The sequence below is a fragment of the Nannobrachium achirus genome (assembly GCF_963921795.1).
Source record: "Nannobrachium achirus genome assembly, chromosome: 20".
NCBI classification, from domain to species: Eukaryota; Metazoa; Chordata; class Actinopteri; order Myctophiformes; family Myctophidae; genus Nannobrachium; species Nannobrachium achirus.
Genome location: NC_137827.1, coordinates 46294507 through 46321595, shown reverse-complemented (window position 1 = coordinate 46321595; position 27089 = coordinate 46294507). Strand labels below are relative to the sequence as shown.

The 27089-nt window shown below is 41.3% G+C and overlaps 2 protein-coding genes, 1 pseudogene and 1 gene segment (V, D, J or C); 1 reads left to right on the top strand and 3 right to left on the bottom strand.

Annotated features, from left to right (window-relative positions):
- Positions 1-377: 377 nt before the first annotated feature.
- On the bottom strand, positions 378-658 carry LOC308306208 (immunoglobulin lambda constant 1-like; annotated as a pseudogene). The gene has a single exon. The product of its transcript is annotated as an immunoglobulin lambda constant 1-like (transcript).
- Positions 659-3543: 2885 nt separating this feature from the next.
- On the bottom strand, positions 3544-5058 carry LOC308306206 (immunoglobulin kappa constant-like). The segment is given in 2 exons: positions 5055-5058; positions 3544-3878 (listed from the first exon to the last, which is right to left on the bottom strand).
- A 2306-nt stretch (positions 5059-7364) lies between these two features.
- LOC308306205 (immunoglobulin lambda-1 light chain-like) lies at positions 7365-9146 on the bottom strand (the record flags this gene model as incomplete). Its single annotated transcript, XM_080751102.1, has 3 exons — positions 7365-7699; positions 8683-8976; positions 9098-9146. 3 exons carry the CDS (start codon positions 9144-9146, stop codon positions 7365-7367), a joined length of 678 nt encoding a protein of 225 aa, XP_080607228.1.
- Positions 9147-10524: 1378 nt separating this feature from the next.
- On the top strand, positions 10525-24829 carry LOC308305630 (mitogen-activated protein kinase kinase kinase 7-like). Its single transcript, XM_080750456.1, has 14 exons — positions 10525-11025; positions 11771-11881; positions 13331-13396; positions 13530-13575; positions 14747-14885; positions 15401-15525; positions 15957-16085; positions 16620-16750; positions 17507-17591; positions 18390-18511; positions 19282-19390; positions 19967-20031; positions 22628-22743; positions 23199-24829. The coding sequence occupies exons 1-14, from the start codon at positions 10960-10962 to the stop codon at positions 23362-23364; spliced, it is 1476 nt and encodes a 491-aa protein (XP_080606582.1). The 5' UTR covers positions 10525-10959; the 3' UTR covers positions 23365-24829.
- The last annotated feature ends 2260 nt before the right edge of the window (positions 24830-27089 follow it).

The window sequence follows — 27089 nt, the reverse complement described above, 5'->3', positions numbered from 1 at the left end:
TCTTTTCCCAGTGGCCTCCAGATGTCATGTTCTCAGAATACCATTTGTGTACAGTGATGCCCTCTTTATTATAACATACTGTGCCCTTTACTCAGATTACAATTGTAGTAAGTTACACAATGTAATGACACTAAAAGATTTATTGGCGATCGACGATGATTTAATTACCTTATTCAAGACACAGAAGCAATGAGCAAAACATTGAAATTCACCTGTAATTCTCTCCCTCAGGGCTTCAATCAGTGGATACAAAATAGACTATCACATAGACTATAAAGAGGTATAACATAGCAGACTATTATAATTGCATGTGTGTATGTTTTCATGCTCCATCTACTCTACTCATCAGTGGCTCTTCTCCATGTGTTCCTCTTGTCTCAGAGGGAACACTGTTGCTTGGTGACACTCTTGCTCAGCGGGCTGCTGAGTGACTCAGGTGACAGCTGAAGCTGTGTCCTGAGTGCCAGCGTGTGGAGGGCAGGGTGAGATGGCTGCTGACGGTGTAGGTGCCATCAGGCTGGCGCTGGGACGGGCCCGTGTGGACCTGGGTGCCCGTCACAGAGGCTCCGTCCTCGGACCAGGACAGGGTGGCACCGTCAGGGTGGTAGCCCTTGGCCAGGCACAGCAGGGTGGCACTACTGTCCCCAGAGAGAGGCATTTTACGTCGGGCATATGGGTTCCCTCAGTCCTATGTTCTCTCAGGTTATGGTTAGGCTTGGTGTTAGGAGTTAGGATTAGCTTTGATGGAACATAGGGCAGGGGGAACATGATCCTCATGTCATAATGTTAAAGCGAGACTAGAGTATTATTAATATAGCACCATTAATAATTCATTAGTGGATCAGAAAAAAAAAACGTTTTTGTTGTAGTTATTTATCCGAAAAGGTGTCTTTATTGCAAGCTCTATGATTAGTTTTTCGATTTAAAATGAACTGCAATTTGTGGTTCACTTGCACTAAAAATAATTGCTAAAAAATAATTACACCAGTAGACTTATGATATAATAATAAAGTGATGTTATTGTTGCCCTCATGTTGAGTTGAGAATCAGAATGACAAAAATATTGCAATATTTAAAAAAATAAATAAACAAAAAAACGATAATAACATAAAAACTCTCTGAACTCTGACATTTTAAATAAAAGTTTTAATAAACAACAAATGTCTGTATTTACTTGCTTATACAATGATTTCCTTTGTAGGCTACACATCACTTACTATAACTTGAGAAAAGCTAAACTTACCAATAGTGACTTCAGTCCCTCCACCAAAGCCAGAGTTTCACAGTGATTTGTCTCCGTACAAAAACCTCTGTGCTGTAATCTGCTGCTCATGGTTTCTCTTCATGCTTCACTCACTACAAGTGACAACTTTATATCCATGAAAAGGTTCATAAAAAGACTGAATATAGACTATGAACCCATGACTAATGTATGATCACTTTACCTGATACAACTCAAATTGGTTCTGCGATTCTAATGCTTTCAGTTCATTCTAAACATGTTTGTAGGGTTTTTGTATGGGCTCCTCACTGAACTGTAACACTGTGGGCTGAGCCACAGGCACAACCACAGTAGTACGTTGCCAGATCTTCAGCCTGGACTCCATTGATGAGCAGATACTGTGTTTGTGCACTAGATCCAGATGAAGAGAACCTACTGGGTACTCCACTTGCCCTGCTCCCAGCTGTATAAAATAAATACTTTGGAACACCATCAGGTTTTTGTTGGTACCAGGACAAAGAACTGGAAGTTTATGTACTTTGAGCACAGGAGATCTTCACATTGTCTCCCGTGTTTACAGAGATGGAAGTAGGCTGTGTCAGAACAAGAGCTGCTTCTAAACCTGTGGACATAAATACATTTTAATTTACACATACCTTTTGCTTCAAATAAGTAAAAGTTAAAATCAAAATTGTGATTGTGTTATTAATTCTTACCACTCAGGGTCAACAGCAGGGCAGTGAGTGAAGTTGTAGAAAAGGCCATTATCTGGTCCAAGATGAGTTCAGGTGCTGCAGAAAGATACCTATGATGTCTCTTTTCACAATACTCTGGACTTCAGTGGAACTCTAAAGCCTTAATAAAAGGAAGCCTCACTGATCTTCTATAAGACCCAATCTATAACCAGTCATCCATTCACTCTCTTTCCTTCCTCTGTCATTTGCATGCCGTCAACAGATGGATTCTGAAACCCCAAAGGATTTGTGAACAGTTCAAATCACATGATGTCTTGGAAATTATAGAGCATTTTGAGTCAGTTTTAGTTGGAGGTTTTGATATATCTGTCAACATGCTCACTGTTATTGGGTTGATGAATCGGTGGCCATAAATATCACTCATGGTAATTGATTTAATTGTGTGCAGTACAATAACTCATCTCTTACAACCAGCATGCTGTTAGAGACCATTTCGGTTCCTCTTTCAGGTATTAGGTATTTTTGTCAGTGCAGATGTTGTCTTGGTTTCTGTCCTGTCTCTCTCTACCTCTCTCTGAACCTATGCACCTCAGAAGACAGAACCTCTCATCAGGATCACTGTAGCAGATATCACACCACTTTAAAATGCAGAGTAGAGAAATCATTTCCTCTGGGGATTTTTAGGAATTAAAAACGAAGCAGTGGTATAAGGTGCATATAGGTAATAGTAGCACATGTTTGAAAAACCCAGGAAATGTGATATAATATTCATGGATCTTGTTGAACATAAAAGTGTCAGGATCTTGGTATGACAATACCTTTCTTAATTCAAAATATCTTCTAACCCGTAGATAAAATATGATAGGTATAGACAGACAGACAGACTCACTGGTGTTTCAATGTCACGGTCAAAATCGAGAAGTGAGGACAATTTTCACCAAACATGTCATTTGTGTGTTTGCAATTGCATGTGGATCTGTGAGTGCACACAGATGTTTGCAAGTTTAACAGAAATGTGATGTACATAGACCCTCTGAACAGTGTCTGTGTTTGTCTTCTCCTTATTTTGCACATATAGATAGTGACAACTGACAATGTCTAATATTATCTCGAAGATCAAATGAAAGCAGTGTCAACCTAAATATCACTGGCATTACTTCTGTTAACAAACACTGATACTGATCGTATAACTGTCTGTTCCCAGTGGATGTCATGTTCTCAGAATAACAGTACAGTGATGCCCTCTTTATTATAACATACTGTGCCCTTTACCCATATTTCAATTGTAATAAGTTACACATTGTAATGAAACGAAAAGATTTGTTGTAGATAGATGATGATTTAATTATCTTATTCAAGACAGAAAAGCAATAAGCAAAACATTGAAATTCAACTGTAATTCTGTTCCTCAGGGTTTCAATCAGTGGATATATATATATATATATATATATATATATATATATATATACTGTATATATATATATATACTGTATATAAAATGGACTAACACATATAGACTTTAAAGCAGTATTTAACATAGCAGACTAGTATAATTGCATGCATGTGTTTTCATGCTCCCTCTACTCTCTACTCATCAGTGGATCTTCTCCATGTGTTCCTCTTGTCTCAGAGGGAACACTGTTGCTTGGTGACACTCTTGCTCAGCGGGCTGCTGAGAGCTGAGTGACTCAGGTGACAGCTGAAGCTGTGTCCTGAGTGCCAGCGTGTGGAGGGCAGGGTGAGATGGCTGCTGAGGGTGTAGGTGCCATCAGGCTGGCGCTGGGACAGGCCTGTGTGGACCTGGGTGCCCGTCACAGAGGCTCCGTCCTCGGACCAGGACAGGGTGGCACCGTCAGGGTGGTAGCCCTTGGCCAGGCACAGCAGGGTGGCACTACTGTCCCCAGAGAGAGGAGGCTGGACTGGAGCCATCAGGACCAGACTGGGGGGAGACGGAGGACGAGCTGAGAGGAGAGGACACATGACAACCACATGTCACTTAAAGGTTACTGTAAAAACACTGCTTCTGAACTACAGACTGAAAATTGGTGAAGGAATAACCTACAATTCGAAAACTTGGAGGGAACTACTGCAATCTTTAAAAGGAAATATAAAATTGTTGTATTGCATTTGAAATTAAGTCCAATTTTACTTTGTTAGATATTTCTATCTAATAGATTCATCAACATACGTCATCGGATTATAAAATCCACAAACTTTATTGCTAATTTTATTCAGAGCTTCATGTTCTTTGATACACAGGCATTTTGGGCATGTATGCCTATGTTCCCTCAGTCCTATGTTCCCTCAGTCCTACAGTATGTTCCCTCAGGTTATGGTTAGGCTTGGTGTTAGGAGTTAGGATTAGCTTTGATGGAACATAGGGCAGGGGGAATACCATCCCATGTCATAATGTTAAAGCCAGACTAGAGTATTATTAATAAAGCACCGTTAACATAATTATTAGTGGATCAGAAAATAAAAGCTAAATCAATTAAAATGACACAAAAGCAACAAGAAATCGTTTTCTTTCTTGTTGTAGTTGTTTATCTGAAAAGGTGTCTTTATTACAAGCTCTATTTATATTTCATATTAATATTTGTTTTTCTATTTAAAATTGCACTAAAAAAATAATTAAATAATTGCACTCAGTCTTACACCAGTAGACTTATGACAATAAAGTGCTTTTATTGTTGACTTCACGTTGAGTTGAGAATCGGATTGACCAAACTATTGCATTATTTTTTTTAATAGAAAAAATAAATGTCTGTTGAAATTTGGAATACATTCCAATAATATATTCATCCATCTAGCCTAATAGATTCATTCATCAAAGGATTGTAAAATCCATATTTATGTGCATGTTGTACATTTCATTGAGACTTGCATTGCATGTTCTGTAATACACAAAAGTGTTATAATGTTAAATATAGGTTTGGTATTGTTAATAAAAATGATGGTAACACAAAACTCTCAGACAAAATCACTATAGAACCATTTTCTCTTTGTACTTGCTTATCTTAAATTTTAAATAAAAGTTTAAACCAAAATCAAATCTGTATCTGTCTTTACTTGCTTATGAAATTATTTTCTTAGTTTGTACACATCCCTTATTATAACTTGAGAAAAGCTAAACTTACCCATAGTGACTTCAGTCCCTCCACCAAAGCCAGAGTTTCACAGTGATTTGTCTCCGTACAAAAACCTCTGTGCTGTAATCTGCTGCTCAGGGTTTCTCTTCATGCTTCACTCACTACAAGAGACAACTTTATATCCATGAAAAGGTTGATAAAAAGACTAAATATAGACTCTGAACCCATGTCTAATGTATGATCACTTTACCTGTCACAACTCCAATAGGTTCTGATCTTCCATTGCTTTTAGTTCATTCTAAACATGTTTGTAGGGTTTTTGTACAGGCTCCTCACTGAACTGTAACACTGTGGTCTGAGCTACAGGCACAACCACAGTAGTATGTTGCCAGATCTTCAGCCTGGACTCCATTGATGAGCAAATACTCTGTTTTATCAGTGGTGACACCAGAGTAAGAGAACCTACTGGGTACTCCACTTGGTCTAGATTGACCTGTTGCAATGATATACCTTGGAACACCACCAGGTTTCTGTTGATACCAGGACAAATAATAGTTGCTGCTGCTACCACTTTCAGCACAGGATATCTTTACATTGTCTCCCAGGTTCACAGAGACAGACTTGGGCTGGGTCAGAACAAGAACTGCCTCCAAACCTGTGGACAAATATACAATTAAAATGGATTAAAAAAAAGGAAAGGAAAGTCCAACTGAATAGTTGTATAATCTGTCTCATTCTTACCACTCAGGGTCAACAGCAGGGCAGTGAGTGAAGCTGTAGAAAGGGACATTGTCTGGTCTAAGATCAGTCCAGGTGCTGCAGAAAGATACCTATGATGTCCCTCTTTACAATGTTCTGTATTTCAGTGGAACTCTAACCTTCTATATAAGGAACTTTCACTGACTGAAACCCCCCCACCCATCTTCTATAAGACCCAATCTACAACCAGTCATCCATTCACTTAAAAAAAAAAGAAAGAAAAAAGCAGACAACCAGAAACACACACTTCCTCTGTCATTTGCATGTAGTCAGCAGATGGATTCTGAATACCAAAAGGATTTGTGAACAGTTCAAATCGTATTATGTCTTGGAAATGATAGAGCATTTTTTAGTTGTTCGTTTTGATATATTTCTGTCAACATGCTCACTGTTATTGGGTTGATAAATCAGTGACCATACCACTCATGCTTATGGGTTCATTTGTGCACAATAACTCTCATCTCATACAACAATCATGCTGTTCATGTATTTTTGTGAGTGCAGATGTGGTCTTGGATTGAACAGTTTTTGTCTGAAACTAAATGCACCTCAGAAGACAAAACCTCTCATCAGGATCACTGTAGCAGATATCACACTACTTTAAAATGCAGAGTAAAGAAATCCTTTCCTCTGAGGATTTTACGGAATTAAAAATGAAGCAGTGGTATAGGTTGCATATACTGTAATAGGGCCGATAGCACTTGTTTGAAAGACACAGGAAATGTGATATAATATGCATGGATCTTGTTCGGCACATAAAAGTGTCAGGATCTTGGTCTGAAAATACTTTACTTAATTAAACATATCTTCTAACCTGTAGATAAAATAGACAGACAGACAGACAGACAGAAAGTAAGACAGACAGACAGACAGACAGACAGACAGAAAGTAAGACAGACAGACAGACAGACAGACAGACAGACAGACAGACAGACAGACGCACTGGTGTCACAAATAAATCAAGGTCAAAATCGAGAAGTGAGGAAGATTTTCACCAATCATGTAATTTGTGTGTTTGCGATTGTATGTGCATCTGTGATGTGTTTCAGTGTTTGCAATGTGATGTACATAGACCCTCTCAGTGTCTGTGTTTGTCTTCTCCCCATTTTGCACATATATAGATTGTGACAATGACTAATAGATCAAATGAAAACAGTGTCAACCTAAATATCCCTGGCATTACTTCTATAAAACAAACACTGATACTGATCGTGTAACAGTCTGTTCCCAGTGGCCTCTAGATGTCATGTTCTCAGAATAACATTTGTGTACAGTGATGCCCTCTTTATTCTAAGTTACTATGCCCTTTACTCAGATTACAATTGTAGTAAGTTACACACTGTAATGACACTAAAAGATTTGTTAGAGATAGATAATGGTTTAATTATCTTATTCAAGACAGAGAAGCAATCAGCAAAACATTGAAATTCACCTGTAATTCTCTCCCTCAGGGCTTCAATCAGTGGATACAAAATAGACTATCACATAGACTATAAAGAGGTATAACATAGCAGACTATTATAATTGCATGTGTGTATGTTTTCATGCTCCATCTACTCTCTACTCATCAGTGGCTCTTCTCCATGTGTTCCTCTTGTCTCAGAGGGAACACTGTTGCTTGGTGACACTCTTGCTCAGCGGGCTGCTGAGAGCTGAGTGACTCAGGTGACAGCTGAAGCTGTGTCCTGAGTGCCAGCGTGTGGAGGGCAGGGTGAGATGGCTGCTGAGGGTGTAGGTGCCATCAGGCTGGCGCTGGGACGGGCCCGTGTGGACCTGGGTGCCCGTCACAGAGGCTCCGTCCTCGGACCAGGACAGGGTGGCACCGTCAGGGTGGTAGCCCTTGGCCAGGCACAGCAGGGTGGCACTACTGTCCCCAGAGAGAGGAGGCTGGACTGGAGCCATCAGGACCAGACTGGGGGGAGATGGAGGACGAGCTGAGAGGAGAGGACACATGACAACAACACGTTACTAAGAGGAGAGGACACATGACAACAACACGTTACTAAGAGGAGAGGACACATGACAACAACACGTTACTAAGAGGAGAGGACACATGACAACAACATGTTACTGAGAGGAGAGGACACATGACAACAACATGTTACTGAACCACATGAACCCTAGCATCCCTATTCTTTATTCAACAGTGACAACCAGGATAGAAAAAGCAAAACAAGCAACAAAGAGTCTTGGGAGAATTAGAACACATTTTTCATCATTTTACCATTTAATAGATTAACTATAAAAAATAAATAAAAAAAACATTACTTTGCAAGTTTGCATTACACAGAACTTTATTACGTTAGTACTTTCCATTCAGAGCTTAATTTGTTTTTCTGTGATTAACATCTGATGAATTGTGAGCATGTAGATCTGCTATTATCCTTGTTATAATTGTATAGCTAGACGTGGATATTATTAATAAATCAATATTAACATCATTAATGGAAGGATCAGAAAATAAGTTAAATCAATTACATAATTTTGACATTTTGAAAAACTTTAAAAATAAATAAATACATGTACACATATTTACTTGCTCATGAAATACTTTTCCTCTGCATACATTACTCTCAATAATTTGAGCAAAGCCAAACTTACCAATAATGACTTCAGTCCCTCCACCAAAGCCAGAGTTTCACAGTGATTTGTCTCCGTACAAAAACCTCTGTGCTGTAATCTGCTGCTCAGGGTTTCTCTTCATGCTTCACTCACTACAAGTGACAACTTTATATCCATGAAAAGGTTGATAAAAAGACTAAATATAGACTCTGTACCCATGTCTAATGTTTGATCACTTTACCTGACACAACTCCATCAGGTTCTGATCTTCCATTGCTTTTAGTTCATTCTAAACATGTTTGTAGGGTTTTTGTATGGGCTCCTCATTGAACTGTAACACTGTGGTCTGAGCTACAGCCTGCACAAGCACAGTAGTATGTTGCCATATCTTCAGCCTGGACTCCATTGATGAGCAGATACTCAGTTTTATCACTTGAGGAACCAGAGTAAGAGAACCTACTGGGTACTCCACTTGCTCTAGAGGAACCTGTTGCAATGATATACCTTGGACCACTATCATGTTTCTGTTGGTACCAGGACAAAGAATAGGTGCTGCTGCTACCACTTTCAGTACAGGAGATCTTCACACTGTCTCCCAGGTTCACAGAGACAGACTTGGGCTGGGTCAGAACAAGAGCTGCCTCCAAACCTATATGAACAAAAATACACTTTAATTTACTGACTTCTAAAACAATTAGAAACTCACTACTTGCTTAAAAAAAGAAAATAAAGTCTGTGATTTAGTCATCTAACGTGTTGTAAATTCTTACCACTCAGGGTCAACAGCAGGACTGTGAGTGAAGCTGTAGAAAAAGCCATTGTCTGGTCTATGATCAGTTCAGGTGCTGCAGAAAGATACCTATGATACTCTGTACTTAAGTGGAAAAATAAAGCCTTCTATAAAAGGAAGCTGAAAGCACCCCACCCATGCATCTTCTATATAAGGCACAAACTTACAAACAGTCATCCATTCTCTTCAAAAAAGCAGCCAACCAGAAACACTCTCTTTCTCTGTCATTTGCATGCAGTCAACAGATGAATCCCAAAATAATTTGTGAACAGCCAGGTGTTCGGGTATACAGCTAACTCACCCCAGAATTGCCATTCCTAAACCTGCCATTCCTACGCACTGCCATTCTTACGGAGGCAGTGACTACCTAACCCAACCCCTAACCCTAACCCTAACCTCAGTAGGAATGGCAGTGGGTATAGGAATGGCACGTTTAGGAATGGAGAATACCCTCATTCACGGAAAACTCACCTTGAAAGTCTCTCCCTTCAGTCTAGGAAATCTCACCCTCGAAATTTGGAAATCTCACCCTCCAGTCATCATAATTGCCACTGTGATTAAGTGAGGACTAAATGAATAAAGTGTTGGTGGGTGACATTTCTGTGCCCTGGGGGTGAGATGTCTTATTTCTAGACAGGGTTTGTTTGTTCTAGGGTGAGTTTTCTGGTGTTCAAATCTCATTCCAAAGTAAAGACACAAGGATGAGGCCCAGTGTGCACAGGCCTTTAAGTCAGTCATGATTTGATTTGGGGTGCAGGTCATAAATCATTTAGGACATTTGAAAAATGTCTTATTCAAAATGGGTGAAAAGTGCTCACTCTTCAGCTCAGCAGAGTGCCTGCATCATGGCTGCATCCCTGGGGCATCACACCATTGTCATTCATATTACATTTTATTTGTGTTTGGTTTCATCAAACACACACACACACACACACACACACACACACACACACACACACACACACACACACACACACACACACACACACACACACTTACCTGACACTTTTAGGTAGAATAACCAGCATGCAGCTGCAGCATCATCATATGAGATATAGCCTACGGGCATGGGAGTGATGGCACCTGTAACAGTTTTAATATAACAGGGTGGAGGGATGTAATACATAAATACATGAATAAACTATATAGATAAATACATTCATTGATGTGAGATACATTTATGAATGAGAGCTGGGAACAACTACAAGGCTCTGTCAAACTTTTTACAGCAGTGAATGCAGTCACATCTGACAAAACAGGGAGTTTGTCGCCGCCTGGCGACCATTCCGCGTAAGCGCACCCACCCAACAGAGCAGAGCTGTATTCAAGATCATCTCCGGGCAGAGCGAACAAAGGCCTCTCAGACAAACGCGTTTCTGTTTCACTCCATTTAAACGAAAGAGTTAACGTGACGCAGAGAGAGTGCAAGGCTACAACAAGTCAATGAAATCTGCCTCCCGTTAACTGTCCACTCCTTGTCTCGCTCTTAAAAAAGGGGGCCTGGCAAACCACTGGATCGCTTGGATTCTTTGTGTCTTTTATTTTTTATTGTTTTATCATTGCTACAATGTAGCCGTGGAACACAAGAGAATAATCAGTGTTTTGTAACGGGCGCAGGCAGGCAAACTACCAACCGACACTTCCTGAATTGATCACAACAACAAGCAAATGGATCGAGAAGATAGCTAGTAGCAGCTTGAGTCCATGTAGCGATAGGATTACCCCCCGATCAAAAAAAGAAACCAACAACATCGTTGTTCTTATAAATAAAAACGAAATAACTTGGAAGGGAGTTTTTCTCCACCCCCAGCCCCCACCAGATAGCTTTGTTTTGCTGCCGCGATGCTGGAGACCCCACCTGGATACCCCTTCGAGGACATCCAGTATGAGGACATTGAAGTGGAAGAGGTGAGGGGGGCTTTAATACTTATATTAAATACTTATTAAATACATAGGTAAGCGACACAAGCATGCATTTGCAGGGGGCACGAGTTATCCTTTATGCCAGTGTTTCTCAAACTTTCACATTTCAAGGTCTCCCTCCCCCTTAACTCTTGACAGTGTACAAATGGAACCGGGGTTCATTTGGTTCCATTTGTACACTGTCAGAGTTACAGACTTGTAGTTGTATGGGTCAATTTAGACCACAGAGTCCCTGGAATCCACTTTGAGAACCACTGCTCTATGCCAGTGGCAAACTTTTTCATGTCGAGGCCCCCCAAATTGACACTTATTAGCCTGCGAACCCCCATTTGAAAATAGATGCCAAGGACCCCCATAAGAGAAGATTTGTACGGCTCTAGCAGTGATTCCCAAACATTTTAGTGACAAGGATCCCCAGTTTATTGGTATTTATATCTCTGAGACCCCAACTTATATTGTAAAACCAATGTTAATTTAACTCTGATTGTACAAAAGTACACTCTGAGTTTCACACCCATAATCGGGTCCATTTGGTTCCTACTTACTCTATCGTTTAGCTGGGGACCCCCTGGAACTCCCTCAAGGACCCCTGGGGGTCCCCGGACCCCACTCTGAGAAGAACCACTGCTCTATGCAACTTTCCAGCTGCTGTGCCCACACCTCGACAAGATCCTTTTACTCTGAGTGTCCCAAACAATCATCATATTGTCCCTTGCCTTCCCTTCCCCAGGTGGTGGGCAGAGGGACATTCGGAGTTGTCTTCAAGGCCAAGTGGAAAGGCAAAGATGTTGCCATCAAGACCATCGAGAGCGAGAACGAGAGGAAGGCTTTCCTTGTTGAGGTGAGCTCCGCCCGTCTGTTGTGCCACAAGGATACACTGTGAAGTGTATTTCTTCTAGAGAGTGTACAAATGGAACCAAAATGGACCCTGGCTGCAGGTCCATCTAGTTAAATCTGTTTACTCTCAGAGTTGCACACTTTTCTAACTTTCTTCTAACTGAAGCTTTTGCAGGACTTTGCATGTTCATCAAGTCCTGCAAGCTACTGTTGACCTGTGTGACGTATTGTGCATGATTTATGAATATCACCACCTTTAAAAAAAGACAATCTGCTCAAATGGCCACCATGACATCCAAAGGCATTGTTGGTTGAGTTGCACACGAACTGACTTGTATTTTGATAGGCACGGCTAAGCTCCTTAATGTTGCCTTTCGTCTGTCCAAAGGTCTTGACTCGGCATAAAGAGGGTTGCCAAAAGTTGACACAGTCACAATCCCTGCCAGGCAGGCGTCATCATCAATATGTCCGCACACGGGCAACTGTTATGTCCGTGGCAAAGACTTGACCCTGTCCGTGGCAAGTCTTAGATTTTCGGCTTTATTATAATGTCCTTTTTGATCATAATAACAAATTATTGAATCTATTCAGAATATTTATGACACTGATTTACTACGACACTATGGCACATTATGTTTCCACTAGTACCAGTGGTTCTCAGATGTTTTATTTGCAAGGACCCCCATGAACTCTGAGAGTGTACAAATGGACTTTTAAGGGCTCAGAGTTCCACACCTGTTATGGTCATTCAATGATATCTCTTCATGTGTGTCTGGTAATATTATTGTCTGTTCATTTTGTATGTCAGTGGCACAAATTTAATTTCGATCATTAGACCGTATCAACTGAAAGGAATGATGTTATGGCTGGAAAGAGCCGCGGCTATAACATTACATCTTGTTTATTGGTCTTAAATGTCCGCGGTGGTGTCGCTACATCCTGGTTTGTGAAAGCTCCAACGAGGGTGTTGTGTTTTGTGGTTCTGCCGCAACAATTTTCTGGGTTGCCTTGTGCAGACATGTTGCATACTGAATTTCCCTGTTTTAAAATGTATTTCTTTGTCTTTCTGCCTGTCGCAGAGTCTCTCCCATGCCATTCTGCTGGGCCTTTCCTGTTCACGGCCCCTCTTTTATTTCATTTGTAAACTCTCTCACAAAATATATAAAACTCACCTGAGGCCGATTCTAAAAAAAATCCTTTCTAATGGATTAAAGCACTGTTTCCAAAACAATGGGTTGGGGCCCATTTGCCATTTGTGGGTCGCGGACATATTTTTATGGGTCCCTTAATTATTTTTATATTTTCAAAAACAATTCCCCAAAAAGCATGAATTAAAAACAAAAATGCAATGATTTTTTTTTTCTTTTCAATAATTTCATGAAGGAAAAAAAGCGAGGGAAAAAAAGTGCTGATTGAATTCCTTCTACTTTTTATCTGGTGTTTTCGTCTACAGCTCCGTCAGCTCTCGCGGGTAAACCACCCCAACATCGTGAAGCTCTACGGTTCCTGTGACAATCCGGTGAGAGAAGTGAAGAACACCCCGGGCACCTGTTGTTGTAATTCTGCACATATTTCCCACACACTGGACTGCCAAGGGAAGGCAGTCAACATAAGACTTATGGTTCTAACACACGTTGTTTTCCCCCCCCCAGGTCTGTCTTGTCATGGAGTTTGCAGAAGGTGGCTCCCTCTACAATGGTAAGGCAAGGGCGTAAACATCCTTCTTTAAACAAAATGGGTTTTTATTTTACATTAAGTTCTCCTGGGAAAAGCAGAAGAGAATACAATTATTGTGCCATATATACAGTTTATAATTGCTGTCGGGCAGAAACCTCTTATCTCCATATTCTAACTTTTTGTGTTTTAATGCCTTACTTGATCACACTAGCCAGCTTCACATAAAAGCATCAGAAGTAGCTGAGCTGGTAGACTGGCTACTTTGGCAGTTTTTTAATTTGAATCCTGAAAAGTAGCAGTTTTTGGACATACAAGGTTTCCAGTTTCCACCGACAGAGACGATATATAAAGATAGATAGTCAGTCAGTCAGTCAGTCAGTCAGTCAGTCAGTCAGTCAAATCACCAAATCACCATGCTGTGTGGGTAGTTGTCAGTCAGTGATGGTCTGTACCAGTTAGTCTCATGGATGCACATGTGTTCTTACAATGTTCTCTTTCTCTCACTCTATATCTCACACACACACACACACACACACACACACACACACACACACACACACACACACACACACACACTTACTTTACAATACTGTAAATGGACTGCATTTATATATAGAATAGCATATATCCAAAGAGATTTACAATGTATTTCAAGGCGACAGTGCCCTCTACCTCCTGGGCCACTGTTGCCCAAGCCACTGTCGTCCCTCTTGATGATATTAACTTTTTGAGTGGCACTTGTCCTTTGGACAAGTACATTTCCCACTTATCCGGGCACCAAAGTCACTTCTCCGGATAAAAATTAGACATTTCACAGTCATTTATTTTTAAATGCATGCATTAGTGTCAGACATTGAGATAAAAAGAATAACAAAAGGACTGTAAAGACCCCCCTTGCTCCCTCCACCCTCCACTCCATAGTATGGGCAGTCCATAGTCTGCATACAGCACAAAGCTGCCAGGAGCGTCACACAGAAAAAGCGAAACCAAGAGCCACTTTTCCAACGGACAATTTAATGAACTTGTCCGGAAGGATTTATTACTTGTCCCAGACAACAGGACAAGCCTTAGTGTCAAGCCCTGCCTACTGTCCGATTCTGTTGCTCTCTTTCTCTTTTCACGTACATACTCACAAAATCCACTCATGCTTTCTCTCCCGTCTATAAACAACATTGTGTACATACTGTACTAGTGTTGCATGGTGCGGAGCCGCAGGCGCCCTACACAGCCTCCCATGCCATGAGCTGGTGTCTGCAGTGTGCGGAGGGGGTCGCCTACCTGCACGCCATGAAGCCCAAGGCCCTCATCCACCGCGACCTCAAGCCGCCCAAGTAAGACCCAGCTCTGACAAAGCTGCTGTTTTTCGTTGGGGGGGAGTCGTGTTTTATATTTCTGCATGGAAGGATGCACGTTCTTCACAGAGAAGAGCTCATCTTATACCGGTTTACATTGTCTAGTAAAATTCACGAAAATAATTTTAACAGTCCATCTTATGCCATTTCATACAACAGAACGTATTTGCCATCCTTGTTAGAGTTCTCAATGGGCCCGAAAATGAAGGCCAAAAATGTACTGCGACAAACTAGATTACCATTAGGCTGCTAGGCGCAGTTTGGGGGTAATAGATTTCTATTTATTTCTTTATTTTTCACCAAACATGGGGCTCTGCCCAGCTCCACTAATTAGCATACATTTGGAGCCCGGCTCAACCAGAAAACAAAAAATTCTGGGCAGAATTTCAGTGTGTGTAGGCCTGACAGCTGAAAACCTTCTTCCGTATGGAATGGCATAAGATGGACTACTAGGACTTCTCATGAGTGTTTGTGTTGTGTGACTACCCTTGCAGCCTGCTGCTGGTGGCCGGAGGCACCGTGCTGAAGATCTGTGACTTTGGGACGGCGTGTGACATCCAGACCCACATGACCAACAATAAGGGCAGCGCGGCCTGGATGGCTCCAGAGGTGTTTGAAGGTGAGAGGACGCCAAGTTGTGGCCCATTAGTTTAACATGGGGTACGTTTCATATCTGGCTTGAAACGTGTCTACGATGCAGATTCTGTCCAGATATTAGTTAGCCCCAGTTTCCCTATTCTGGGGCTAACGTTTGGCAAAAGCAGCAGATCTATAAGCTCACCATGAGCTTCATAACGACGCGTTGTGAGCTTATAGATCGGCAATTTGGGGGATAGAGAAGGGTCACGTTGGAGACGAGCAACAATTTAAAAAGGATTAGGAGAAAACCAACTACCAATTTTTCACTTAAGTTGTGCTTGTCACTAACAATAAGATGTGAGTGTATTGCTGAAATTAAAGGTTTTAGCTGGAACGTGTGAATCATTTTGAACATATCATTGCCGCGAACGAACTCTGAAATGAAGGGTTTTGTCCACCGCTACTCCACAGGCAGTAACTACAGTGAGAAGTGTGACGTGTTCAGCTGGGGCATCATCCTATGGGAGGTGATCACTCGCAGGAAGCCCTTCGACGAGATCGGCGGCTCCGCCTTCTGCATCATGTGGGCTGTGCACCGAGGTCAGTAACACCCTTCTATTGCACTACCCTTCTATTCCTTCTGTATCATATCACTTTTCTGTACTTTTACTTTTACCTCACTACATCTCAGTGGCAAATATTGTACTTTCACTCCACCACACTTATTTTAAAACTTTAGTTACTAGTTACTTTGTGGATTTTGATTATTATTACAAAACACACATTAACCACTTCAGCCCTATATACATTTCGGCCTTTTGAAAATGGCCGATCTACAAGCTCACAATGCGTCGCATCGCGACGCATTGTGAGCTTGTAGATCTGCTATTTTCAAATGAGTTTTACAGTAGACATTTGAAAACTTGAAATGCGACGTTCTGCATAATGACTACTTTTACTTGTGGTACTTTAAGTACATTTTGATACCAACACGTTTGTACTTTTACTCAGGTAGATTTTGAATTCCGGACTCCTATACTCGTAACAGAGCATTTCTACGTTGCATTGTATTGATCGTACTTTTACTTAAGTAAAACACGTGAAGATGTGAATACTTTGTCCCACCACCCCCAGGCACTCGCCCACCGCTGATCAAAGACCTGCCGGAGCCCATCGAGGACCTGATGTGCCGCTGCTGGGACAAAGACCCGGCCCAGAGGCCCGCCATGGAGGAGGTGAAGAACACCATGAACCACCTCATGAAGGTAGGCGTCCAGATTATGCCAGAGCTCTGGGGCCGCCACCGCAAACGCAAGGTCTCCTCTGGTTCTTCTGGTGTGGTTGGTTGGCGCAGTCAGCAGTGACTGGCTAGCGGACCTCAGAGCTCTGGGTGGATTGTAACGCTCTACAAGGTCAGCCATATATGTTGGGGCCAGACCGTTAATAGATTTAAAAGCAAAAAGGAGGAGTTTAAAATCAATTCGATATTTGACCTTGAGCCGATGGAATGTGGCCAGAACTGGTGTGTTATGGTTGAATTTTTTGGTACTGGTAAAAAGGCGGGCAGCAGCATTTTGAACGAATTGCAAATGCCTGAGAGAGGAGTGGTCAATCCCATAATAAAGTGCATTACATTGTTGGCAAACATTTACGCCTTGATGGCGTCGTAATGCCTGATTTTACATTTGCATGCCGAGAATAGCCGATCTATTTGAAGATCGGCTATTTTCAGAGCGCAACATCCGAGTGTAACCAAACATAAAATGACTCGTCTTTTAGTTCTACTGGATTCTCTTCTCCATACATTTTTGTGTAGTTTAATTTGTCAACAAAATGTTCAATATTTAGTCTTTGTTTTAGTCATCGTAGAGTAGTTTTTATTTAGTGGGAAAAAAGGTAGTCTGCAAACAACCTTCTTCCTGGTTTCAATCAGGGAAATGAACACTTGGACTCTGGAGGAGCATTTAGAAATGATGAGTTGACTCCACAGTGCTGACGTTAAGGTTCTCTGTCCTCCACAGTACTTCCCAGGTTCAGACGAGCCCCTGCAGATCCCCCACCATGGCTCGGCCAGCAGAAGTGGCTCCTCGTCCGCCACCAGCACAGGTAGAACCAGGGTTTCTCAAAGTGGGTGCCGTGGCACCCTAAGGTGCACTAGGGCAGTGGTTCTCAACCTTTTTAAGGCGGCGACCGCCAAAATAATCATATTTTTACCTGGGGACCCAGGGTAAATAGACCAATTGTCGGACATACTCTGCAATGGCACTGAACCTGAATATACTCGACAATGGCATCGAGTGTGTTAATATTTTACTTTCTGACTCTCCTGAGAGACGTACAGTATCTGAATACTGTATCTATGTACCCATGTCATGTCCTAGCCTGTGCACCATCACAGCCATCGTCTGGCATGAGCAGGTCCCGTGAGACCACTGACGTTCAAGGTCAAGTTTATTATGTCCCAAACTAGGATATTCATGGTACAGCAGATGGTAAAAAAAAACTCTAAAAACACAGTGAACACACATAAACAAGAACATAGACATGGACATGAACATGGTCACAAGATCCCGATACTAATAACAGTACATGTAGTGTAACAACAACCATCCATGAGACTAAACAACAGCTACCTCCTCCTGTTTCCAATATTGAGGGCATGAATGGAAGTGGGTATAAATGCGAATTTGTACCTATTGTTTTTTTGTTACAGCCGACAGGGGACTTTAACCATTGTCCGGAAGGCAGGAATTCATATACAGAATTAAGGGGATGGGAGCTGTCCGCGGTTGTTATTGACATTACTGTGACATGCCTCTGTCGTCAAGCACAGCGTCTCATGCTGAACGCACCATCAACGTGAACGGACGTTATAGTGATTACAACTCTTGTTGTCACTCACAGGGTCTTACGCTGAGTGCACCATCAACAGTAACAGGAGTGAGAGCAACATGGAGCTTGGAGGCCGAGAAGAGACCCTCAAAAGCATCGACGCCAAATTTCCTATGCATTTCAAGCCATCGAAGGTAGTGTATTATTTGCTAAATGGAATCCGGATTCAAGGACTGTACAAAGGTTGCAAATATGACCTGTCACAGCCCTATTAAATATATTCCTTTAATATTTTCTTCTCTTGCTAGCTTTTAACAAGGCATGCCGTGCAGTATTAACAGATGTCAGGCTAATACTGTGTCTAAGAAAGAAACTATTACCTCATGTAAATGATGAACGCCAAATGGCATTCTTTTTTTTGTCCGCAAGCCAAAATATGACATGGTGCTGGCCTGGGCCGTGGATAGAAGATAATGTGCAAAGCATAAGGTGATATAATGATTCAGGCATTTGTTGGTTTATCGATGGACAAGAGTAGGCATGTGATCCAGCCTGTGGATGCCTCCGTATCAGCCAGGGTTTTGTGTTGTTGTTGGAATTCTTAAAAATTGGCACTGCACTCGTGGTGCACGTTCGTCATGAATCGTTTGACCTAACATTTAAAATGACAAACAAATGATAGAAAGATTTTACTATGAATTGATACACACAACGTACATACTACATGTATACAAAAAATAATAATGTTTTAACTGAGCGCAGCATAATACAGCGGCACAGCTGATAACAATAGTAATAATACTAGTAATAGTAATAATAGTAGTAATAGTAACAATAATCATGAAGGCCACTGGCTGTAACAAACTGTTTCTGTTTGCAAGGGCCTGGTAGAAATAGTAATCTTGTGGCATACAGTATGATGGCAAAGGTTGCATTTATTCTTGTTATTTTTGTGTGCTTCTAGACGGGCACGCTGCGGACGCAGACAGGACGCTCCCACAGCCCCGCACCGCCCGCTGCGCCTGCCCCCAGCGTGGGCCAATCAGAGATCAGGATGCCGGTCAGTCCCACAGGTAGGACGCCATTCCAGTGGTGCAAAGTAACTAAGGACATTTACTCAACTTACATACTTTACCTTTTGACTGTTTGAAAATGGCAGATCTACAAGCTCACACCGTTCTTATGGTTCTATACACATGGTACCTTGTGAAACATGAGTACTTTTATTTATATTTTGATGCCAATACATTTGTATTTTTACTCAAGTAAATCTGTATTATCGGACATTTACTTGGCACTTCCACCTTGTTTGCTTTTGCACCCTTGTTGTAACCTGGTGTTTTAGTTTCACACCCATGTTCTGTCGGAGCCATGGTGAAAAGAGACCAGTGGCGAGTGACAGTACACAGGGCAGGCCACTAAGGGGCGCTAGAGGACAATCATCCAGTCTTTTACACTAGACTAGGCAGTGCACTGATTTAGTACACATTAAAATCACTACTATTTTGTGCTTAAAAAAGTGACATAATATATGAATAGACTTATTGTATATATCCATTTCTTATTGTTAAAATGTAGTAGAAAGATGCATTTATTATCACAGTCATCAAACCTGTTTAATGCTTGAATATCTGTGCGTATGTGTGTAGTAGCTGTCAATGGCTTGGACAGCTCAATCCCCATGGCCTACTTGACACTGGATCATCAACTACAGGTACATTACATAATATAAGGTCTTAAACACTTCTTTTTCAAGATATTTAAATATATAATTATTTCGATAGACCAGTGACATTTTCCTCGACTACCTTTTTTGACTGACGAAAACTAAACAGAGACTAAGCTATGATGACTTTAACTAAGACTAAATATGTTAATTTCGTCAACAAATGAAAACTAGACTAAAACTGTTGGGAAGGGACTAGTGGAGAAGAGATCCAGAACTAAAAGACAAGTCATTTTATGTTTGGTTGCGCCATGAAAATGGCCAATTTACAATCTCGCGACATGTTGTAAGCTTGTTGATCGGTTAGAAGTCCAAGTATAAATCGGGCCTTACAACCCCATCAAGGCCTGTCAAAAATACAGTACACTAAATCAACTGTAGACTAAAGGTGGTTGCACACTGCACTGCGTTTTTCGTTGCGTTTTGGAAATCCGAAAGCTGTAGGCCAGGGAGAGAGAGAGGAAAGGGAGAGAGAGCAAGGGACTCAGTGCAACAGCTGCGAAAATCGGAAAAAATCAAACCTGGTCCGAAAATAAATACGAAACCGGCGGCAGTGTGCAAACGTGATTGACATAACGTGAGGTTGATTTTTTTATTCACGCACTCCGAAAATCACTCCGATATTCGGCCCGAAAAACGCAGCAGTGTGCAAAGACCTGAACTGTAACTAAAACATTTCAGATACATAAAATGTGACTAAAACTAAATGGAATTCGTTCGGTGGTAAAAGAGTTAATAGACTGACAGGAAATGGGGTAGAGAGTCACGGAGTGACGTGCGGCAAAGGTTAGTCTTCCTCGGGAATCGAACCTCGCTGTCAGGCTGCATCGGAGCCTATATGTGTGATGCTTCTCAACCAACGTGTCTTAATCCTTGTAAACCCATGGATGGTCCCTGTTTTGGACATCGGCAAACACTTTCAAACCCTTTTTAGAAATGTCCAGACATAGCAGATTTACAAGCTCACAACGTGTCGCATCGTGATAGTTAATTTTATGTTGGGAGTTAGTAGATGATTTAGTTGTTGTTTTTTGTGTTTTTGTTTTTTTCGTCGCATGATGAAGTATATCAGGCTTGTGTTTAGTTTTTTGCTTATTGGTATATCTTGAGTGGAGTAGAAACTTTAATGGAAATGTATTTTATGGAAATATTTGACAGCTAAACCCCCCCCTTATACATTATTTACAGTTGGAAGTGCTGTATGTGCAATTTCTGGTGGACAGTTGGCACAGAATAAGGTCATAATTTATGGGAATTAAAGACATCAGACATTGAACACACATTCTCTACCGTCACATGTTAAGCACACCCCCAACAGGACTAATAATGACACAATTACCATAATAATAATCATTATCATCAAAACTAATACTTAATCATAATGCTACGAGAATGGATAATTGGTTATTAGAATTTGCATTAGAATGCTTCATGATCATTTGAGAGTGCAGTAGATTCATCTCATCACATCTTTTGTAATACTGTAAGATGTCTTTACAAATGCACATGAAGAAATAAGCTCACTTTTGCCAAGAAATGTATTTTGGCAGGCCTTGATGGCTTGATCTGCTATTTTCAGAGCGCTTCACCCGAGTGTAACCAAACATAAAATGACTTGTCTTTTAGTTCTACTGGATCTCTTCTCCACTAGTCCCTCCCTAACGTCTTAGTCTAGTTTTTATTTGTTGACGAAATTGTCAATATATTAAGTCTTCGTTTTAGTCATCATAGCTTAGTTAGTCTGGTTGCCCCTGCAGGGCAGTACTTGTCTGATTTTATTCCATCCATCTTTCCCTTCCTAGATAAACTTTAATTCTCCCACAGTTTTGTTGGCACGCACTTGGGCCATAATGTCAAATCGACCTGCTTCATCAGGAATCGATTCCTTACATTTGGCTAAGAGATACGTTAGTTACATAGATAGTTTGATTTATATATTTAAATATATTTATATTTAAATGTACATTTATTTGTGAATTAATTTTCTCCATGACTAAAATGTTAACTTCTCCCAACTATGGAGATGACTGACATCATGTATGACATCATAGACCACATGAGACTGACCCAATATGTCCATATATGGGCATTACAAAATATGGGCTTAATATTGATGATGACATCAGGGATCTCCATATATGGGCATAAAAGGGACAAGGACGGAATGGTTAGCGCCGCTGGAATGGGGCTGTTAAGTTTGACATCATTTTGTAGGCAGAGGAGAACTTTTGGGGCCAAAAGGCCCCAGCGCCCGTGAATCTTTTTACTATTTTTACAATTTACTAATTTTTCTTCTCTTTGTTGTTGAAAGGAAAGTGGTAGAATTATACTTTAGTCGTTATTTTTGTCTCAGATCTGTTGAAATAGCGAGGGACATATATTGACAATAAATCTGCTTGGAGGTCTGACTACAAAATGATGTCACGGCTTAAAAGCCCCATAGGGACAAGGACTGACAGATACAGAGATATTTGCAAGTGTGACTCATGTCACAGCAACCACACTGTATAGTTCTTATTTAGTTTTTGTCTGTCGATGAAATCAACACTGCTGTTCACTGAACTGTCTCTCTCTCTCCTCCAAGCCGCTGGCTCCTTGTCCAAACTCCAAAGAGTCCATGGCCGTGTTTGAGCAGCACTGCAGGATGGCTCAGGAATACCTGAAGGTCCAGACTGAGATCGCCCTTCTCGTTCAGAGGAAGTGAGTGGAATCCTGTTGTGTGCCTCGTCGTTGTTGTTGCGCTTGACACAAATGTGATCTCCATTAAGATGTACGAATGCCGTGTGCCTAAAGGTCTGTCCACGCCAAGGTTCTAATAGTTTGGGTATTTTTCATTATAGTTTAGCTTTAGTTAGTTTTGACACATTGTTTTCTAATTCAGCCACCCTGAAGCAAAGATTTGAGTTACAAAAGTTCGCTTTAAAAAATACATACTGTATATTCAAAGAATTGCAAAATAGCAGATCTACAAGCTCATAGCACGGCAGGGTGCGAGGACGCACGCACGGAGGGGAAAACATACTCTCCCCCATGCCTTCGGCTGGTGGAGACAATAATGGTTAAAGTGCCTAAACATCTCAAGTGAGACGGATCCGATGCTGTTTCTACTGCAAAAAAAACAACAACAACAAAACACGTGTTTCTTGTCGTCCCAGACAGGAGCTGAACTCTGAGCTGGAGCAGGACAACCGGGAGCAGCAGAGCACGTCTCGCCTGGTCCAGGAGCACAGCAAGCTTCTGGAGGAGAACCGCAGCCTGTCGGGCTACTGCCAGGGCCTCCGCACCAAGCTGGGCCTCATCCAGCAGCGCCACCAGAGTTAGGACAAAGCCCCCCCTTCTCCCCCCAGCTTTGGGAGCCTTCTTTGCCATCACTGGACCGACCCCACCCCTCCCCCCCCACCCTTCCCCCAAATGCCAGAGGGGGGGAGCCACCGTTTGCTCGCTCTACCTCCGGGAGCGGCGGCAGCCCCCGAACAGTCCCCGGTTTTCCCTCGGCGCCCGGGCTGCATGTTGAACCCGGATAGCCAAAGAGAATTGTGTCTTAAAGCTGGATTCCAAATACTACGAATTTCTGCCTCCTCTCTTCCTTCCGGCGTCGTTGCGGTGACATTCCAAAATGCGCAGCAAATCGTGTAAGTAGACGTCGCATGGCGTCGGTGTCCGAACCTAAAATCTCTTTTGCGGTTTGTTTAAAGTTCACATGACTTCCATGGCAGTATTTACAGAGGTGCCCTAGATACCGTTGTTGAACAAACCTCAATGATATTACGTTCGGACACTGATGTTATGTGATGCTCACGCGATTTGTCACACATTTCGGCAGGTCACCGATTTCACCCTAACATCGCTGCGGGGCGGATGACGGAGGAGGCGAGGAAGCAGAAATCTGAGTATTGGACTTTGGCTTTGTTCATGCTGTGTGGTTTGCAGCTAAAAAGCACTCGGGCTGAGTCAGTGTCCGGGTTGAGAAGTGGACACACGACATTCACACTCCCCAAGAACCTTGTGTAAAAGCAGGACGGTGAAGTGTCTACCATGGACTTCTACTATGCAAACGGAGCAGCGTTCAGTGCTCTTAAAGTAATAATGCATCGTTTTTCTCTAGATGCAGTGCCCAGGAGACACATTGAGCAGGTTTTTTGACGTTTGAGGTGACGCACGGCCTCAGGGGCCTGTCTTGTGTTGCGGATGTCGTCACCCCAGCATCTGAACGTTTTTTTTTCTAAAGAAACGAGAAAGTCGCCAAGCCTGTTGTCTTCCTCGCTGACTATATCTGCCTTTTTTTAGCCACTTTGGTTGGTGTGACTGCAATTGTATTTCTCTTTTATTTTTATATATCTTCCGATTTTAATTTTGCGAAAAGGCATCGATAGAAATGACAATTACGAGTCAAATCCCTCAATCTTTGTGAGTTGTACTGTGATTTCAAATTCTGACAAAGGGATCGTCCCTTTGGGTACATGTTGCCTTTTGTACAAATATATATTTTCAAGAAAAGGTTTGTTGGAAACGGCAAATAGCCTATGATGAAATGATGGCCTTGAGGGATTTCTTTTTAATCTATTTACGGTAACTATTTCATTAACTAACTTCTTTTTAGAAGTATTTGATTTCATCCAGGATTGAGGAGGACACAATTTAGCCACAATGTCTCTAAGCCATCGTATGTGTTATCACCATTCACTGCACTTTTTTTGTTCTGTTTTTGTTGATGTACTGGTTTGTTGTTCACTACATTTCTTTCTTCTCTTTTTTTTCCTTGTTTGGCAATGAAATTCATTGTTTACACCTGACAGATTTTGGGGGGAGGGAGGGGGGGGGGTGTAAATATATGGTGCTCCACTTTTACAATTGGGTTAGCTTGAATTGGCACTGTTGTGTATGCATTTGTTCACAAGTTGCCTTGGTATTGCTCTTATAATGTGCATCTTAAATTATATGCTGTAGATATTTTTGTCTCATCTCAGTTTGCTTTTCTAGAACTTTGACACGCGTATGTATGCGTGTACCGCTACTGTAGGCATGCAGTCGTGGAAATGCACGTTGGTGTGCGGCCAATAGCTGTTTAGGGCAGTGGTTCTCAACCCCCAGTTCAAATTATGATTCTTTTTGGGGCGTCAAGGCCTGAAAATGTTGAGAACCACTTACTTTGTAATTTCACCAAACGCTATGCTGTAGATGTCCCCAAACCTTTTCAGCTCCAGACCCGTCACATTTGGGTCTCCCTGGGACCCAAACATACAAAAAATGTATGAAAAATACAGAAAATAGCCAATCTACAAGTTCAGAAGGCGTGATGTGAGCTCATTATATAGGCCTACTACTATCTTTTTCAATAGTTCTAAAAAGTGTTTTTCTTTTTTTTTTAAGGATTTCAGCTTTTTCTTTCTTTTTCTTCTTTTGAAATTATTTAAATGTATAGTGTATATTTAATCTTAAAAATGGTTGCATGAGCCCAAAATGGGTCCTGAGAACAACCCATTATTTGGAACCGCTGGGGGTTTAGGTTTAGACATGTTTGCCAGTGTGTCTTCAGCACCTTCAGATTCTGTTTTTGATTCTGGTCTTGCAGTCGTGAAAATGAAGCTTGTTGTAGCCTGCTCATTGAATACATTTTCAAAACTATTTGGGGAAAATCGCTAAACCAAAGGAAACTTGGTTGTGTTCACAACGTGTTCAAAGAAGGATTTGACATATCGATATATGTAGCTAAACAATCCAAAAACTGTTTCATTACAAACGGGTAATGGTCTGACTATTTTAAATGAAAGTGACTTACTGTATAGTGAGTTCCCCACTCCACATCAACCATGTCTGCCCTGGATAGCAGGCTTTGGCATATTCTGTAGCCGTACAGTAAAATCATCAGTAGTTGCTGCCTTTACTCAGACTCAAATATTCCACTGACTGTATATTCCGGATGATGGGTCATTTAGAACAGTGGTTCTCAACCTTTTCAGCGAACCCCCAGAATAATCATATTTGAACTGGGGACCTCTTGGAATCATATAGCCTTTCCAGAGATGAATTTTGGGAAAGTGGTGATCACTGCTGCAAGGAGTTGTGAACTTGTAGAACAGCTTTTTTTTGTTGCCTCCTTCTTATATTATTTGATAATTTGGCCAATGTTTGACCAGATCTTATAGTATGGTTTGTTGATTACTTGCAGTAATGGTCCTTTTTTCTTATTTCTTTAGGTACTAAAAAGGTCTTAAAAGTCCTTAAAGGGGAGAACCACCCATTTTCAACATGTCATTAATATACCTTTTTTTGTATTATTATACCTAAAACTGGAGGATTGATTTGGGGGTTTGGCTTGCAAAGTGGGTGGTTGAAATGGGTGGTTCTCCCCTTTAATTTGTCACTTCTATGGCTATTTTCAAGTAGCCAAAGTATGTAGAGTGTCAATATTCTACAATCAAAATCTGAAAAGTAACTAGTTAACTAAAAGATTTCAAAATAATTGTAATGGAGTCAAAGAACAATATTTGGTTGTGAGATGTAGTGGAGTAGAAGTAAAAGTATGGAATTGGAAGTATTCCAGTAAAGTGAAAAAATAACCTCATCATTGTACTAGTAAATGTACTTGGTTACTTTACACCACTGAGTGAGTGATGTGCTATGAACCACATCTTGTTTTGTCTGACAGTCACAGGTTTGGCCTGTTGGACTCAATCTTCCTCTCCGTCAGTGATGACAGGGTTGTAAAGAGCCTCGTCGACCTCGTGGCACACAGACCCAGAGAGAGAGAGAGAGAGAATGCTTCGTCTGCTGACTCTGCACGTCTACCAGTGGTGGGAAAAGTACTCACTTATTTTTTCTTACTTAAGTAAAAGTATCAATACTGCAATGCAGAAATACTCTGTTACAAGTAAAACTCCGGAATTAGTAGTATTATTATTGTTGTAGTTGAGTCAAATTACAAAAGTATTGGTATCAAAATATACTTAAAGTACCAAAAGTAAAATTACTCATTATGCAGAATGTTCCATTTAAGGTTTTCAAAGGTTTTCAAATGTTTAAATATATTTTTGAAAATAGCAGAT

What these genes read in the sequence shown, in the direction of transcription:
- LOC308305630 (XM_080750456.1), top strand. Translation starts at nt 10,960, where the DNA reads ATGCTGGAGACCCCACCTGGATACCCCTTCGAGGACATCCAGTATGAG. An exon ending in TGCATTTCAAGCCATCGAAG is followed by an intron (nt 18,512 to 19,281) that starts GTAGTGTATTAT and finishes GTGTGCTTCTAG; the next exon opens with ACGGGCACGCTGCGGACGCA. An exon ending in CACTGGATCATCAACTACAG is followed by an intron (nt 20,032 to 22,627) that starts GTACATTACATA and finishes CTCTCCTCCAAG; the next exon opens with CCGCTGGCTCCTTGTCCAAA.